General features: G+C 35.4%; 1 protein-coding gene across 1 annotated transcript; it reads left to right on the top strand.

The window, feature by feature from the left end:
* Positions 1 to 233: 233 nt before the first annotated feature.
* LOC128229828 (uncharacterized) lies at positions 234 to 18,997 on the top strand. The gene is made up of 13 exons (XM_052941656.1): positions 234 to 366; positions 1,413 to 1,582; positions 7,024 to 7,129; positions 12,173 to 12,273; positions 12,445 to 12,606; positions 12,842 to 12,938; positions 13,151 to 13,220; positions 13,375 to 13,454; positions 13,594 to 13,841; positions 15,887 to 15,944; positions 17,850 to 18,064; positions 18,428 to 18,636; positions 18,808 to 18,997. The coding sequence occupies exons 1-13, from the start codon at positions 234 to 236 to the stop codon at positions 18,995 to 18,997; spliced, it is 1,839 nt and encodes a 612-aa protein (XP_052797616.1).
* Positions 18,998 to 19,936: the final 939 nt, after the last annotated feature.

The raw sequence follows: 19,936 nt of genomic DNA on the forward strand, positions 1-19,936 counted from the left end.
TTTTAGTGCTGTAAACCAATTTGTTTTTATGTAAATCCAAATGGCTTCTTTTAACCTTTGTGATAATTTTAACGTCATAAACAATAAACAAATGCATTGGGTTAGGGTTAAATGGTGTTGTAAAAGAAAGGTTATCTTTGATTTAAGTCTTCAGTTTAAGCAAAATGTTGCCATCCGACATAGCATATATGACTTAATTTATCACGTGGTATACACACACGTTTTCTAGTGAGATGAACACATTATCAAAAGATACCATTCTTGCTCTAAAGAGCGTGTGTTTTTCAACTAAGAGGAATACAATTCTTGACGATGTCACCTGTACAGCACAAAGTGGCGACATCTTGGCAATCATGGGACCATCAGGTACGTTTTTATATTATAACAATTCTAATCCTTATTGTCTACATGCATAATTGGTTACATACATATGTATTGATAATGTTGTTATAACGCGCATCTTTTACTACAAACGCGCATTCATTCCTGTTTTATTGCCACGTTGTCATTTGCATACATACCAGCAAAAGCTAGAGGCAATAAGTCAACCAGCTTCGAAAGCTTATCTTTTCTCGCACTCGTTTGAGGCCCAATCGACGAGTGCTTCAATTAGATTTTTAGTTACATTAGGAATAGTTAACGATATAATGAAGCCACCCTGGTTAGAGCTACCCTGGCTCTTTAACGTGCAAAGTCCCTCCCGGATCACGATTCGTATTTTGAAGAGGTGCGGCGGGGAAGTGAACCAGCGACCTCTGGTTTGACATTCAAATATGTTACCCTTAGACCATGGATCTGCCCATTTTTGTCAATTAAAACAAGATATTATACCGCATCTAAATATTTAAGTACAACGATGATTTTGTTTAAATCGTGACCAAAATTTTCATAAACCTACACAAGGGCACCAATGCCAATGCAAATCACATGACTTTATTTCGTGTTGGCGGGTTACCAAGAACCTAAGACGAACCAAAAAGGGCGTCAACGCGGAAAAAAGGATAAATGCAATTGCTTGTTATCGGGGTAGCCACACTCAAAACGGACACAATTAGGACACTAATGCGATAAAAATAACAATGATGTGTTCTTGTTTTGGCCGGGCGCAAGTACCGCAATTACAATATATATTATTTTGTCGAGGGCTTAACACCCAAGATGGACGAAATAACGCTGATAGTACGACAAGAATACCATGGTTGTTATTTCGAGAAAGGAAGACGCCAACACTACACACTACAATATTCTTGTTATTGCGTGTTAAAGATGCCAATTCAACAAGTACAGCCCTTTGTTTTACAAACTCAATATAAAATATTACAGTACATAAACAGTTTATGTATACTTTATATGTTATACTATCATGTTATGGATGATCTTTATAAGAATTATTTAAGTTTGTTTACACTTAGGTGCTGGGAAAACCACACTTCTGAATGTCATATCTGGTCGACAAAAGCTGACATCCGGAGAAATTACCTTATCCGGGGTACAATTTGGAAAGCAATTGCGACGTCGACTTGGATTTGTTCTACAGAGCGATGTGCTTTTCTCAAATCTGACGCTGTGGGAAACTCTTTATGTACGTACAATTCAAAATGACGGTCAACTGTCTGTTCAAATTAATACGGAATGGTGTAACCATGCAGAAGAATGATATTTTGAACTTTTATACGTTTATGTATAAATAAGCCTTTAGGTTTAAGCGTTTCGCTCCATTTGAAAATGATCTCTTTATATAAAGATATATCTAATTCATATATTTTTGGTCCATTACATCTAAAATAGATAAACTGCTTACAGACCATTAAGGTATCCACAGTTGTGTGTCATGTTATATATATATATATATATATATATATATATATATATATATATATATATATATATATATATATATATACACACACACTTTAGACGAAACTTTTGTTGACTAGGGCACCAAATGTGGAATTCACACAAATTAAGTTTTTAACTAGTCCTGAGGCAGTTCTTTGTTGGAAGCATTTCGTTGAAAAGAAAATATCTGAATATGGCATATTTAGGCGTTGTTATGGCAATTTTCGCTGAACTAAGGTACATGAAAATAAACTGAAATTTCTTACAAAATGGAAATGTTTATCAATAAATATTAAATTATGTTTCACATTTCATCACGAATGTTTTAAAAACACACTCACATATTTTAAGGAAAAAGGAGTCACACTAAAAATAAATCAATGAACATATGTTACTCGTTCGACTGAAAACAAAATACAAAATAAAACAACTAAAATAAATAAAGTTGCAAACTATTGCAGAACTAAACATTGTTAATTTAAAATAGCATTTCTCCCATCTCAGATAAGTAGATCCAAACAAATGACCATTCTTATCTTGCCCTAAGGCATAGATAAAACGAGTACCCGTATGGAGCTCCTTTTTTATTGTAGTCACACAATTACCTCCCTTGTTAAAGACCATCGTCTGAAGCATCATGAAAACCTTGTCTTTGTGGCAATTTTTAGAATCCTAATTAATCATTTCTCGCTTAAAATGGCACCACCAAAAACTTTTCACGCTGCATTTAAAAATACTGCTTAACTCTCCTCATAACTATTTAAAGAACGATTTGACAATTTATATAATCTAAATCACTGCGCGCATATCCATGACAACCACGAATGATCACATATCCATACGCATTCATTTCATTACGCACAAAAGAGTTACAGCGAAATAATACATTTTTACTTTATTTTGTTTAATTGAGGTGGGAGAAAAAGCATCTATCATAGCCGCTCGTGTAAGATAAATTCATCCTAACCCTCGCGCAGGGTGTTCTGCGAACATTCGGTAAACCCTGTTTCCGCCAAAAAACCTACGCTCGGGTTGGGATGAACCTATCTTACACTCCCGGCCATAAAAAAGATACTTATAATCATTGAATGGTATAACATCGTATTCGACAAAGGGAACGAAAACCTGTATCAAAACGATGTTTTGTATCAACTTTACATTTGCTACAATAATTCTTTACGAAATCGAAATAATTTTAGAAATAAATAAAATTTGGGAAAACAAAAAGGATAAAATTATAAGCGACAAATATTTTAACAGATATATCCAGACATTGCTGCGCCTTGCTGCTGCCGGTTTAATCGGAGGGGACGTAAGGTTTACCCTCCGTCCGTCCGTCCGTCCACAAAAATCTCGGTCCTGCGATAACTCAAAAAGTATCAAAGCTAGGTTAATGAAACTTCGTATGTGGAAAGAGGGGAAACATGGAGATTATGCACGTTAGTTTTTTTCGTCAGACAAGTTAATGCCGAGTTATGGGCCTATACTTATTAAAAATATAACAAATTTGGTCCTGTGATGACTCAAAAAGTATCAAAGCTAGGATATTGAATCTTAGTATGTGGATGGAGGGTTTAATGGAGATTATGTAAATTAGTTTATTTCTTTCGTCAGACAAAGTTATGCAGAGTTATGGCCCCTGACTTACTAAAAGTGTAGCTCATGACGGAAAAAATCTCTGTCCTGGGATAAGTAAAAAAGTCTCCAAGCTAGGTTAATGAAACTTAGTATGTTGAAAGAGGGAAATATGGAGGTAATACATGTTAGTTTTTTTTTCGTCAGACAAGGTAATGCAGAGTAATTCCCCTTGATATTAAAAATATAGCCTATTTGGTCCTGTGATAACTAAAAAATTATCAAAGCTGGGTTAACTAAACTTAGTATTTGGGAAGATGGCAATATGGAAGTTATGCACGTTTAATGTTTTTCCTCAGACAAAGTTATGCTGAGTTATGGCCCTTGACTTATTAAAAATATAGCTGTTGACGGAAAAAAATCTCGGTCCTGTTATAACTAAATAAGTATCACAGCTAGGTAAATGGAACTGAGTTTGTGGGAAGAGGGCAATATAAAGATTATGCACGTTAGTTTATTTTATTCGTCAGACATGGTAATGCACAGTTATTGCCCTTGACATTAAAAATATATCCAGTTTGGTCCTGTGATAACTCAAAAAGTATCAAAAATAGGTTCATCATACTCAGTATGTGGATAGAGGGTAATATGTCAAAAGTAGACATGGGTGATCTGGTAGGTTTTAAGACTAAAACTGTAGCATTTTAAAACTTACTGTAAATGCCATTAGTTCAGTATCACATGGGCTCGGGTTACATAAACAGCTTTTATTTATTGGTAGGATTTGTTAAAGTTTTCATAGAGATTCTTTGGAGACACGCTCATCATTTTAACAACGATCTAGACCGGTAGGGGACACTTGGCGCCCACTGCGCAGCGCTCTTGTTCATTATATATTCACGATTGGAATGACATTCACGATGTTTTGCGGTTGTTAATTAAATTTAAGATTCATTATAATCACACAAGAGGGTGATACAACAGGGCATTACAAATGCAGAGAATTTGTATGATTGCATATGTACAATGTTTATCACTGTTATCATAATTATGAAATCGCAGACAATAAAAATATTGTGTTGACTGTTTAACTGCTATTTATCCAGCTTGACTAGGAAATAGGTTTTCACACTCTTGTTTTTTTTCATTTGATTCTATGAATACAATAATACACAAGAAGAAATAAGGTTGTACTGTTTTTCAAAGAATATTTTCTTATCCTCATAAAATAGTTTTTTTCGATTTACTTGCTCAAACCGGTTGCCATGGTGTATTTACTTAATAACTAATGTTTCAAAATGTTGTCATGTTTAAGCATTTATTCAGATAATTTTAAAACATCATGCATGCTTATTTTTAGTAGGTATTTGTCTTATTGCTTTCTTTATTCAGATTTTCTTTGCGTTGCTTTGTTAACAAAATTGAAATAAAGTATTTCAATTACATATGTCCTTATTAGGATTTAAGCCAGTTTTTAAAAATGGAAGAGTACTGCAAAAAAGGAGGAAGGATGCTGACAAAGAAAAGGGCACATTGTATAGGGCTAAGAAGAACTTTAATATATATATTTTTATTTTTTATTCAGTTTCAACTGCCAAAAATGTAAGAAATGTAATTTTTTATAGTTATATTATCAGTTTTAATCGGAATTATATACAAATTTGATAATCTTAAGCATTTAATTCTACGAAGACGACAGAAGAAAGCACAGCTTTCCACGATGGCAGAATGGTGGTACCAAAATTTAACAGAGTGCAGTGCCCTCCTTTCAACTATGTGTCTTAGTCTCTACCTTAGAAACACTTGAAATACAATAAAATCAAACCCAGTCACGATGACATTTGAGCTTGGGTAAAAGAGGATATAAGTGATGAAGCTCTACCCTTGCATCTTCCATCATTTTTTACATGATGATGTATTTTCAAAACGATTAAGAAACAGTATGGCGGTTGTTAAATTTAAGATTCATTGTAGTCACAAAATAAGATTATAAACAGTTGACTGCATTGCAGCTCAATAAATGTGTTTGATTGCACCTGCACTATATTAAATACTGTTATCATTAATGTCAAAGAAGGACAATAATGAATTGACTGTTTAACTGCTTTCGATCCAGTTCGTCTAGGAAATAAGATTTTCACAGTTTTTTTTTCATCCTATGGATACAATTATACACAAGAAGATATAAGGGTGTATTGTTTTTCACAGAATAATTTGTCACCCTCATTAAAAGCAGTCTTTTCGAATCAATTCAAAATTACCGCTAAACTTTCTAAGCTTTATATTTTCAACAGCTCAGGCAATCGAAATGTAAGCACTGTTGGATAGTCTTTAGGCTCTTCAGCTGCCCAATGTTCACAAATGTAAAACGAAAATGAAAGTGATTGCACAAATACATGTTTGATATATTCAACAATGGGTGAACAGTGTTAACAATAATTGTTTGGTAAATTAAATGCCGCGGTCACACACTATTCAAAACTTTCCGTATCTGTATATTATGTAATGCTAAGTAGATTTATGTATGACAATAGAATTAGAAACAATGAATTTCAATGGATAAAACATATACAAAATATATTTGTTAAATGTGGTATGAATAATCTTTGGGAAAGTAATGAGTTTCCAAACACATTATGGCTTAAAAGGTCCGTTCAAATGAAAGTATCAGATCTATTCAAAAACGACTGGTATTCTACTTTGAATACGTCAAGAAAATGTTGTAGCTATAGACTGTTTAAAGAGAATTTTGAATTCGAAGAATATTTAGCTAAAACACCTGCTAGGTTTTTAAACATTTAGTAAAATTCAGAAATAATCAACTACCAGTTGAAGTAGGATTGTTAATTCCTAAAGTGTATTGTTAACACATTTAGTATAAGAATGTAACACTATGTTCTGAACTTTGAAACTTGGTAGGCATTGACGCTCTCGGTTTTACATTATATGATATCGCCCTTCATGGCGTCGGATGATTTTATAAGATGCAGCAATAAATACAAGTTTAACAGACATTCTTATACACATAGCACCACCACAGTAGGGTAAGGGTTAGGTGAGGGTTAGGCTAGTGAAAACCTAAGCGATTAAATTATTTTCAAATTCTTATCAGAATCAATATGTTTCCTTAAAATCACTAAAGATTACTTTTTTATAAGTATTTGTCCTTGTCATCGTCTGACACTCAACAATGCAATTTAAAATATTGGGACAATCTCAGTAGTAAACTTTAACAAAGACCCAGTTAAAAGTCACACGCCTTAGCCCTTACAGACACTGAACAAGAACAAGGCTATAATACACACAAGACTAACTATTGACACGCTATTTGAACTACGAAAATGAAGGCGCCAACTTTTCGACGCTTTAAGGATTGTCATGTGTCACCTTAAATCAATTTCGTCTGGCAATTTATACTTCATTTTCGCATTCAGGGGCAAACATTTATAAATTTTACATTTGAATTATGGATTCTTCCTGAAAATATGATGACTAGTAGCGAAAACAAAGGCGACATATATACAATGCATATAATGCATGCCCATCGATGCTTACAATAACACTTGCGTGTGGTTGTTTTAAAGCAATCGCATTTTTGTATTTCATTAGTTTACGGCAATGATTCGACTACCGCAGAGTGTTTCAAAAGAAGACAAGTTACAGAGACTGGAAGAGATCATTGATGCTCTCGACATTCAAAAGTGTCGGAATACTGGTACGGATCATTTCGAATATGTAAAATGCATATATATATATATATATATATATATATATATATATATATATATATATATATATATATATATATATATATATATTTATATATGGTGGGTTAAAAACCAAAACCACGTATTGGCCATTATAGAATTCTTTCAGGAACACCAAAAATCGTTCTCATCTTTATAATGTGATATTTTCAATGAAAAATTTGCTATGGTCTCTGGTAGTTGGTTTTGGCTTTCACATGTATTAAGAAAATGTGCATATTGAAACCGACAAAGTCAGATATCTGGAGGTACATAGTTCTGGCTGCCCGGACAAAAAAATAGTGATGCAGTTGCTAGAGCTAGGACCAGGTATAACAGAATACAACATTTTAATGGGCTATGTAAGAGTAAATGGTTATACAGTGATATGGCAACATACATTTTTCCTTTATGCAAGTATAACTTTGTAACAAAACGAAGTAAATACATGTGCGCTCTTTCAGCAGGAAGCAAATCAGAATTTAATGTTCTTATTTTAGAGAAATAACAATGTACCCAGGAAAGACTCAGACTAACTTAACAGTTTATGTTGCTAAATACAATATTTTCTAAAGAAACCGTCACAGTTTAAACAATAATGATATCGACAAACTGTTCACAGAACAATCAATGTATGTATCGATGGTTTATGGAAATCATGTCTGTATTTATGCAAAAAGCTACAGAAACATGCTCAGTAGCAAAAAGTTTAAACATAAACCCGGTTTAGTGGCAATGGGCAAACACCAAAGACATAAAACACAAAATTACAAACAAGAAACATAGAACAGCACAAAACTCTACAAACAGCACAGTGCATAATTACTATATATATATATATATATATATATATATATATATATATATATATATATATATATATATATATATATATATATATATATATTGGTATGTTAATTAAGAATTGTTAGGTACCGCCTTGGAACGGTCAGTAAAATGTGTCAGTGTCGACCTCGCTCTCATCCTCGTCTGATACAAGAAGACGTTCCTAAATATTCCGACTAGCTGGGAGACTTTTGTAAAATTCATGATGCTCAACAGGTATTTGATCCTTCTTGCACATCCCTGCCAAGTCCTTCTTCTTTGCATTTGAAATTGGCAGTCTGTTTTGTACAATCTTTGAGGTCGATTGTCTAACAGTCGTTTGATGATCAAAAGTTCAATTCGTTCAAAATCTTCCTGTTCATCTATTTCATTTTTGAAGGAACACATTTCAGGTTCAGACTGAAGAAACCTCATCTACTTCATTAAGCTCCATTTGCTTTTTTGCAACTTTCTGCCTTCGTAACTTTTGCTTTGATTCCTTTATAGTCTAAAAGTCATTAAAACTTGAGTGATAAGACCTCATATGTATTTTTCGTCTTGTCATTAGAAGAATGGTTTCCCACTCGCTTGGTACAAAGATCTGTTTTCGATTTTGCAAATTCTATGGCCGAGTCACTCTCCATGTGGGTATGCCCGCTTTCTAAGAATTTGTAGTCAATTGTGTGTATTGTTTGAATGGTATTTGCTGCATCGAGAAGACAAGTTGCCACAATTTGGTTTCTGTTTTGACAAGGACAGTCATCAGAATACAGGATGACAAGATTAACGGAACTTGGAAGCGTTGACAGATAGAGTTGAAGACAAGTTGAAATCTCGTTCGAGCCACGTTTTCCATTTAATTCAGACCACAGATAGCATTTTGCCTTTATATCGCTAACACTGTGGAATGCTTGGTTATAAACACACAGTTTCCACATGTAATACATGCCTGTAAGTCAAAAGTATAAGTATGTACTTGCATCATCTTGGAAAATGTTCGGTCTTTTCCTTCTGTTCTCTTGCAATAACTTTTCTTCGCTGATGTTTTTCGTATTCCACCTTCATTTCAGGAGTAAGCCTGTCATCAGTTTTGGTATTATAGTATCTATTGCAGTAGCTGCACTGAGCCTTCTTGGGAACGTCAAATGAAAGGTTGAATTCCTCATTAAACACTCGTCTGTAAACTGGTTCCTTTACTGCTTCATTACCATTGACTTTGCACTGTAATTCATATCCCTCGTGCATTCTTCTTATGTTGAGATATGTTGCCAGATACTGTCTCTTTGAGTCTTTCCTTACGTAACGAGCTGCTACTGTCGGGAAGGGTTCAATGTAATTTAGTGTTTATTAACTTGTTTGATTAATTGGTGTATGTCTGCCCCTCTCACCTCGTCGTTAGAAGAGTCCATAAACCTTTTTTGCAGGGCCGGGGTCACAGTTGCTTCGCCGGTTTTTAATATTTTTAAAATGATTTTTTTACAAACACAAACTCTTACTGATTTGTATTCAATCTCTTACGTGTAAATTCTCGTTAATTGTTTCTTTTTGTTGTCCAGAATCATTCAGGTATGTCTTAGTGCTCTGTTCATGCAAAATTAAGCACAAAAAGTCATTTTTGTTTCTTATACGAGTCCAATGCATAATAACTATCTTTTATAGCACATCTATGCTCAAATGATACTTTGTCATTACAGTGGAACAATCACAAGACTGAACTTCCTTTTTCTTGACGATTTTCCATGTAGGCGACGTGTTCTCCTCCCGACATAGTTTTAACCTTTTATGGACAATTTTCTTCCAGTTTTAAGGTGTGGCTTGTCTTTTTCTAAAAAGCTTTTTTCCCTGGGAAAACGAACTTTGCCTTCTTCTTTGGGCTGCTTCTACTAGCAGTAGCTGAAGGTTGGCCCGAAGACGGATTTGTTTTTTTTCTCCGTTTCTAATGGTGTTGCTGTTAGCAATTCTGGACACCTTGACAGGCTGAGAAGTGATGTTAGAACTTTCAGTTGAATCAAGTTGCAAACATGCATCGTAATGCTCTAAGATATTTTGAATTGATGTATAAGCAATATTTATGCGAAAAGCTACTAAAACAAGCTCAGTAGCAAAACGTTTAAACATTAACCCGGTTTAATGGCACTGGATAAACGCCAAAGACATTGAACATAAAATCACAAACAATAAACATGGAAGAACATCACAAAACCCCACAAGCAGCACTGTGCATGCATACTATATATAAAAAACTAAGTATCTTTATCAAGGATTGTTAGGTACCGCCTTGGAACGGTCATTAAAACGTAAATTTACTGGGGGTTTAAACCAGTTTAAGTGCACAAACCTCACTCTTATCTCAATTATCCTAAATAAAGATAAAACGCAAAAGGTAAATCTTATCAAAATATGGTTGTATTTCACTGTTCGTTTCCCCCTACATTCAGTGAGGATGTAATTATAATAACTGGCTGGTCAAGTTTGCTTGTTTATATTGTAACAGGACATTGAATATAGTTAGATAATGCAAGTGGTAAAAAGTCTTCATTTTTACCTGACCAGTACCTGTCTCCCTTTAGTTGTTCTCTTTTCCTCAAACAATTCCTCATTTTCAGAGCTAAATTTAGTCAGTAGGAAACCCATGTACTTTGCATTATGCCTACATATTGACTGCCTTAGTTCATCATATGTCTCTGTTATCTGATTTGAATGCTGCATGCTGCCTGGATGAAACAGTTTCCATGAGGAGGGACACTGTCACGCTTGATGCTGTTGGCATGAAGTAATTGGTTTAAACGTCCCTTATCATGTCCGATAAGGGTGTTTCTCAAGACAGCCTCTGTCAGACTTATTCTTTTAACATCTTGGATGATTATTTGACGTGTGTGTTGATTTTGATTATGTCGAATTTCTTTTCGTTGTTTCCTGGTTGAATGTTGCAATTTCCTCTTTGCATTCCTATTTGATATTTTCTCCCAGTCCATCCTCACTTCGTTTTAAACATTGATTTTATGTTTTGTAACATCTGAAAGATTTGAGTAATAATCATCATCATTATCATCATCATCATCCAAACTTGACATATATTACAGTTTCTTTCTTATTGGAACTTTTCTTCGTTTCTTTTTCCTTTTTTCAACTCCGATATCTGTTTCATGTAAATTGTTCTCGGTTAAGTGTTCAATTTTTATTGCAGAATAATTGTATGTATAAGGATCTGCTCTTACTGTTTCTATATCTCCTGGTTTCTCACTTGGCAGCTGAGCTGACAACATGCCATGGTTGGTTTCATGGCTTATACCATTGTTATCTGCATCCTTTTGTTCCTCAGTACATTCAGTTTGTGCGCACAGTTAATCCTGTTTATTTGTAGTATCATTAGCTCTAACTGTTTCTTTATATACTGGTTTCTTACTTGGTAGGTGTGCCGATAACATGCCATGATCAGCTTCATGGCTTACACAATTGCTGTCTGCATCCTTTTGTTCCACATTACATTTAGTTTGTGCATATAGTTTCTCTTGTTCATTTGTGGGATAGTTTGCTTTAACTGTTTATGTACCACCTGGTTGGTATCTACATCCTTTTGTTTTACAGTACATTCGGTTTGTTCATCCAGTTCCTCTTTCACAATTTTTGGATCATCAGCTCTATTTGTTTCTAATTCTTCTAGATAACGACTTTGCAACTGTGATGATAACTCTCTTAGTTTTTCTCCAGTATGTGATGATAACCTTTCAATTTCCAATTAAAGTCTGATTACATCTTCATCGTTTCCGGAGTCTGACCATGTCTAGAAAAAAGATGTTATATTATAAAACCATAATGGTTCATTTTCAATTAAATTCTTATCACCACAATGAATGCATAATGTGCAATTTAAGACATATTAAAAACCACTCTTAGTAGTATAAACAAAGATAATACACATTTGGATTGGTGGTTTGCCGATATTTAATTTGCAAGTGCATGTAGAGACATCAAATGGTCACAAAATATATGTCAGAACGAATAAAATGAAATAAAATATAGTTATTGGCTTTTGAAAGATTATTGTCATTACTTGATTATCTATAACATGTTTCATTTTCTAATTTCATTAATTGACCTAACTAGAATTACTTCTTACCTTTACAATATTACTTCCAACACATCAACCATTTCAAATAAATCTGTTGTTGCATGCTTCATTATAGTGATTGGCGACAACTTCGTTCGAGGTCTTTCGGGTGGGGAGAAGAAAAGAGCCAGCATTGCATCTGAACTGCTTACTGATCCGGACATACTACTTCTGGATGTAAGTTACAGTTACGAGTACTACTGCCCGGTAAATATTTCCTTTCTATTCTATGCAACGTTAGGAACGATTCGGCCGTTTTCTATTTGCAGTGTTACAATTGATAATCAGTCAGAAACATTAAACCCTATATGTATGTACTTGGCTTTTGATGGTGATATATATCTATAGGAGCCTACATCTGGCCTTGACTCAAGCATTGCACTCAGTCTGATAAACCAACTGAAGTGGTTTGCATCCCGCTACAACAAGACGGTAATTGTAACAATTCACCAGCCTTCCAGCCAGATTTATCACTTGTTCGACTCTCTTTTACTTCTAACACATGGGCAGGTTTGTGTTCTCGTAATATCCACCGATTTATATACTGCTATAGTAATACATTGATTCGATAACATTATCGTTGATTCCACAGAAAGGGCGAAAGAGGAAATATATACATATTACAATGATGTTTAATTTCATATGATCAATTAAATACATTTTATGTTTTGATCGTAGTTTAATGTTGTAATACAATATAAATGTACAAGTTAGAATAATAAAAAACAGACAACTTATGATTTAGGTAGCGTACTTTGGAGAGGCACACGAAAAACCACTGAAGTTTATGGAGAAGATTGACCGTATTTGTAACCCGTTATACAATCCTGCAGATTTTCTAAGTAGGAAACATGCTTTACTTTATTTCACCTTAAATTAGATACATCTTATTTCATGTCAATCTAGCACTTGTATTGCTCTTTGTAAGTGTCTGATACTAAGTTTTTTCGTGTACAGCTATTTGTGCGTAACACGCTAGTTCGTCAGTGCATTTGTCGGTTATGGCCGTTCAAGCTTCTTTAATATATTTCGTTTTATCATATGCTTTTTTCAGTCGATCTTTTGAAACTTGAGAAACCGATACTTGATGACCTTGTGCAGTTAAACAAGGATGAACCGTTAATGTGAGGCTAAGATAAGTGTGCATGTCATGAATTTACATCCAGTGTGAGCTCATTCACAATTTAAAACGCGTGATTATTGTAATATTGAATGTTTGAAATATTCACAAATTTGATATATTGCTTCTTTATCGATCTTCTGTCTGACCTTTTTCAGGCCACACTGTCAAGGCGGCAAGAATAATGAAGCTTTCGTTAATGAGAATGAAAGAACGGTCGACAAGGAAGAGAAAAAAGGTGATCTTTTCGTTTCGCAAATGAAACGCGAAGTTGCAAAAAAAATAGGCCATTCTTGATATCATCATTTAACACATTTCGAAACGATCAAATGTCATGTTATAACTATTTTGTTGATTATATCATTTTCTATTTGCAGATTCAAGACCTGCGCAAATCTGTTTGCAAGCTTTTGATGTGGATAGCGGTGTAGGCCATCATGAAAGGTGGCCTACAGGGTTTTGGACGCAGTTTCGAATGTTGACGTGGCGAAACTACAAGCAATCGAAGGGCCGATTGTTTCAATATCATGACCTCGTTTTCTTTGCAGTAATGTCGGCAATTGTCAGTTTGCTATTCTTTCAAATTCCGAACACTGCAGACGTGTTCAGAGACAGAATGGGCCTGGTTTGTGCTACATTTATATTTTGATGTTACGTTTTGAAAGGCTTAAACAATATTGATTTTGTATGCATAGAAACCGGCGTCATGTAGTGTTCTTGTTTATCTAAGGTAGATTGTGAAACACTATGCACTTGTGCGTGTAGCTACCTGTGTGAATAAATGTTGCAGTTGTCTTCAAATGACGTTTGCGAAATTTTATCTACCTTCTACACCCATTTTAAACGTTTTAATCATAATTTTGAATACTTCTTAACATTGACGAGCCTACCAGTTCCTGTTTGACGTTGAATATAAGTTTGACATATATTCTTCATATTGATCACTCGCATTATCGTGTGCAAAGTATATAACACTTGATAACGTAACACTCAAAATGTAGTCCACACGTTAGTGTATACGTACCAGTAGTCCACACGTACATGTATCCGTATCAGTAGTCCACACGTACATGTATCAGTATCAGTAGTCAACGCGTACATGTATCCGTACCAGTAGTCCACGCGTACATGTATCAGTATCAGTAGTCAACGCGTACATGTATCAGTATCAGTAGTCAACGCGTACATGTATCCGTACCAGTAGTCCACACGTACATGTATCCGTACCAGTAGTCCACATGTACATGTATCCGTATCAGTAGTCCACACGTACATGTATCAGTATCAGTAGTCCACACGTACATGTATCCGTACCAGTAGTCCACACGTACATGTATCCGTACCAGTAGTCCACACGTACATGTATCAGTATCAGTAGTCAACGCGTACATGTATCAGTATCAGTAGTCCACACGTACATGTATCCGTACCAGTAGTCAACGCGTACATGTATCCGTACCAGTAGTCCACACGTACATGTATCAGTATCAGTAGTCCACACGTACATGTATCAGTATCAGTAGTCAACGCGTACATGTATCAGTATCAGTAGTCCACACGTACATGTATCCGTACCAGTAGTCCACACGTACATGTATCCGTACCAGTAGTCCACACGTACATGTATCCGTACCAGTAGTCCACACGTACATGTATCAGTACCAGTAGTCCACATGTACATGTATCCGTACCAGTAGTCCACGCGTACATGTATCAGTATCAGTAGTCCACACGTACATGTATCCGTACCAGTAGTCAACGCGCACATGTATCCGTACCAGTAGTCCACACGTACATGTATCAGTATCAGTAGTCCACACGTACATGTATCAGTATCAGTAGTCAACGCGTACATGTATCAGTACCAGTAGTCCACACGTACATGTATCCGTACCAGTAGTCCACACGTACATGTATCAGTATCAGTAGTCAACGCGTACATGTATCAGTATCAGTAGTCCACACGTACATGTATCAGTATCAGTAGTCAACGCGTACATGTATCAGTACCAGTAGTCCACACGTACATGTATCCGTACCAGTAGTCCACACGTACATGTATCAGTATCAGTAGTCAACGCGTACATGTATCAGTACCAGTAGTCAACGCGTACATGTATCAGTATCAGTAGTCCACACGTACATGTATCAGTATCAGTAGTCCACACGTACATGTATCCGTACCAGTAGTCCACACGTACATGTATCCGTACCAGTAGTCCACACGTACATGTATCCGTACCAGTAGTCCACACGTACATGTATCCGTACCAGTAGTCCACACGTACATGTATCAGTATCAGTAGTCCACATGTACATGTATCCGTACCAGTAGTCAACGCGTACATGTATCCGTACCAGTAGTCCACACGTACATGTATCCGTACCAGTAGTCCACACGTTCATGTATCCGTACCAGTAGTCCACACGTACATGTATCCGTTTCGGTTACGTTCCCGTTAGTCTTAGTATTATGTTTGTTTTGTATCTTTGCCGTTTTATAATTTACATTATCTGATAGCCAACGTCCACTTGAATAAGAGGCGGAAATACCAAGAGATCTCTCTGTTCTGGTCGAGATATTTGTTTCACTTAACAAGTTTTGACAATTTTTAATTACTGTACTTGTCTTCATTATCCCTTGATAAATGTTCGTTTATTCAATTTCAGGTTTATTTTTGTGTTACGTTTTGGACCTTTGGACCTGCGATACAAGCTATAATGACATGTGAGCAATGTTTTGATCTACGTTGAGCTAAAAGGACCGCAATGACGGTTTTAAAGTTATTTATTATTAATTGTATACAAGCGTCAAGTCGGTCTGTCTTTCGCATATGTTTTATGTTTAAGGTATTGACACAGTATGCAGCAAAAGCATGTCGATGGTCGTGCGAGAGAAACTTTAGTAAATAATGTGGTTTCCGCTGCATAACTTAAATAGTAAACATTGATCCACAGCGATAGATCTTGATGATGAAGATAGTGAATGTTAAAATGTACGCTTTGGGGACAATACGCTGAATGTCAAGGTCGCTGTTACCAAAATCTATTGTGTTGTCCCAATTACATTAGTTTGAATGCATGGATTTAGGTGACAATCGGAAAATAAGTAGCCAATGTGAAGGCTGCGCTTGGGATTGTTGTTGGGTTGGTGGTTTCAAGGTCAATGATGCTGGTAACAAAGCTAGATAACCAGTGGTTTACGCTGATTTACCTGAAGGATATGTATTGAAAAAAATATGGGAAGGCACATTTTGTGATTGCTATTGTATTCTGAAGTTCTACGTCAAAGTCCCTTTCAGTGAAAGGTTTCTGCTCCCCGACTTTAGATAAATAGCATGTAAGCTTAGTTTATACAAAGGTAATGCAAAGACGTAACGTGACATTGCTCTATGGGTTAATGAGGTGAAGGCACTGGTTAATTTTCCTATAAGAGCAATTGTTTCCCCTCAATGATTTGTGTTAGATATTACTGGTATATATATGTATTAACGTAAAAAATTGTACGTTAAGTCCAACCATAGGATCGCTTTTAGGATCAGCTTCTACTTAAATTGATACATACAAAAATACAAAGCTTTTGTGAAGACGTACATTCGGGATGTATTATGGATCGATGAAACCATAGACAAGATCGCCGTAAAGGGAAAAAAGGTTTTAGTTCAATAAGTGGTGTAAACAATTGCGTTTAACAACTGTTTCTTACAATGTTTTACTACGCGCTCCCTGTCTGGCTTTTACCATTTCCATTTTTTTTCACTTAGTGATTCCACTAGAATGCAGATCGGATTCACACGCAAAAATGAGGTTGGATAGAACAAACGATATCGAACATGTTTTACCTACAGTAGAAGCGGATAGTTAGTGCGGACAGTGGGTTCGGAGAGAATGTTTTTGGAAGACTAGCCTATATGGTCATGCATTTTATATTCAGCCAAATGAAATGTTTGTCCACTCAAATTTAAATCTCTGTTTTCATTTTGACAAGACACGTATATATATATATATTTGTTGACTTCTTAGAATTGTATACAAAAGAACGTTTTTGAAATTCAAACTTTAAACATTTAATCAGATTTTTACACTTAAAAGGTCAACAAAACTTTAACGAGTTTTCCACTGATATTTTAGCTACGATATCAGGGTTTAAATGTAACATTCAAGTATACTAGTTTAAAGAAAACTTTTTGTATGTTTTTTGAAATATGATTTGTATTTGATATAGAAGAAAACTCATATATCTGGACATTTTTACTGTGAACATAATGTTTTTGATAAATCTTGAAAAAGAGCAAAATTGATTCGTTGATTTACTTCGTTCCAGTTGATTTATGCATGTAGTGCTTTCTTCAGTGCCTAGTCCAAATACTGGCCAATGCTTATAAAATATACAAGTTTAAAATTGATAATCTATTTAATTTCAACATCAATTTCTACATCTGTTATGATGTTGAAATTAAATAGATTATCAATTTTAAACCTGTATATTTCATAAGCATTGAACTATTTATTTAATTGAAAAAAATACGATTTAAATAACAAAACCCGCTTTCTTCATTATTTCCTCTTGTATTGGTAACAGACATTTACATGTTTTGGGCATGTTTGTTACCATTGGCTGATTTCCTTTCAGTTCCAACAGAGAGAGGAGTTATTTCAAAAGAAAGAGCTGCAGGGGCATACCGATTGTCTGCTTATTATTTTGCCAAAATTGTAAGCGAATTGCCCCTGACTATTGTGGTTCCTTCGTTATTTTACACAGTCGTCTACTGGATGTCAGGACTGGGCAACGTTGGACAGTTCTTCGCGTCCTTGTCTGTATTTATGATAAGCATCTTAAGTGCACAGGTTGGTAAACATTTATCTATATCGTTTATTGTTTTATCAGCAGGTTGATGTGCTGTAGAGGTATATGTAAATCTCTGCCTCTCATCCAAAAAGGCCGTGAGTCCAAGACCCATCAAGTGCACTTTCTCATGACATCTGTTATGATTTACTACCATGCCCAAGGGTAATTTATATCAGCCTCAGACATAATGGCATTGCATGTAAGTAAACATTTCGGTGCGGCGATTCATAATACAACACGAAGATTCAACGATTGAAATAATTTTATTCTAGACTCATGTGAAAATAATACTGACTGAAGTCGACATACCATTATCGTGAAATTTATGTCAAGAAATATTATATTATATTGTGATGTTTTAGGGGCTCGGAATGCTGATCGGCGCTGTATTTACCAACTTAAAGGTAGCGTTGCTCTTTGCAAACACCTTTTTGTTCAGTTCGCTGTTGTTTAGCGGCTTCATCACGGTGACTTATCCCTGGTGGCTGACGTGGGCCCGATATGTATCCCACATACAGTATCCACTGTCTGCGATTACGATGATAAGACTTCAAGGAAAAGAGCCGATATTGTGAGGTTTCAATTGTTGAATCGTAAACATTGTTTCTAAGTTACTTTATCGTTTCCGTTATTACGACAGTTCTCAAATGATAAACATATTTCAATTATAGTTCAAGAACTACCAATGTCATGATGTCGTGTGATTACGACTAACTTGCTAAATCGTTTCTCTTATTTTCAGGTGCACTTCTCCAAGTGTGTCCCAATACGCTATTTGTCTGCATGATATAAATGCCACTGTGACGTCATCAGATATCCTGAAAGAAAACGGAATTGTCCTTCCGCTACATTGTTACATTTCCACTCTTGCATGCGTGTTTGTTATCTTGCGCGTGATTGTATACATTGTGTTGCGATTGCCACGCCCATAGTTTTCCAGCGGGGAGTGGGATAGTTTCCCTGTGTTTGTATGCGATAGTTTGTGAGGATGTGATAGTGTTGCCGCGTGGGGATTTTATAGTTTCCATTGCTGGGATGCGCAGGTTTTCCCGCGCTGGTATTTGATAGTTCCAGTATGGGAATGTGAAAGGTACTTTTTCCCAACGATTTGAATAAGAAAAAACAAACTGAAATCAGATTTCACGTGTGGGGAAGTGGAAGATAAACTTTTCTTACGATTTGGTTGAAATATTTCTTTAGTATTTATCAGATTTTATATAATCATTTAGTAATCATTTAACTGATGCGTCTCAAAACACCGCGCAAATTTCATCGGACATGTCTTTAATATCTCGAGAAGGAACTCCTGTAATGTTCATTCCAAAGGGCTATGTCATCTATGAGCGTATGACAAAATTCCGTCAAACTGTTTTGTTTTTTCCGAAAACTCATTAGCTTGCCTATGAATACACATGAGATTGAGTCCCCGGAAGCAGAACAGTTATATTTCAAATGTCCTACTTAAGTTTTGGCTTGTTTGGGTGAAACCAATGTTTCTTGTATAATTATTTGTACTTAAACAAAGAAGTGTGCAAGGAACATTTGCTACACACAACAAGCTGAAATTGATACATGGTATGTGAAATATAACTTTTCTACTTCCGGGGACTTAATCTTCTGAACAGTGTTTTTTCAGGGGCAGATAATTGAGTAATCGGAAAGGACAATCGCTCTTCAACATATAAATTAGCGACGAAAAAATGAAAATCAGATGTGTTGAAAAATACAAAATGTTCTGAATGATTTGATGTTTCACTGTATGACGTTTTAACAAAGATCGTATTTTATGTAATGTATCCAGCTTTTTGTAAAACGAAATTGACACATCGCCTCTCAAGAACAAAAAGATCGCAATCAAGCCTTTAAAAAAA

This window comes from Mya arenaria, chromosome 4 (genome assembly GCF_026914265.1).
Source record: "Mya arenaria isolate MELC-2E11 chromosome 4, ASM2691426v1".
NCBI classification, from domain to species: Eukaryota; Metazoa; Mollusca; class Bivalvia; order Myida; family Myidae; genus Mya; species Mya arenaria.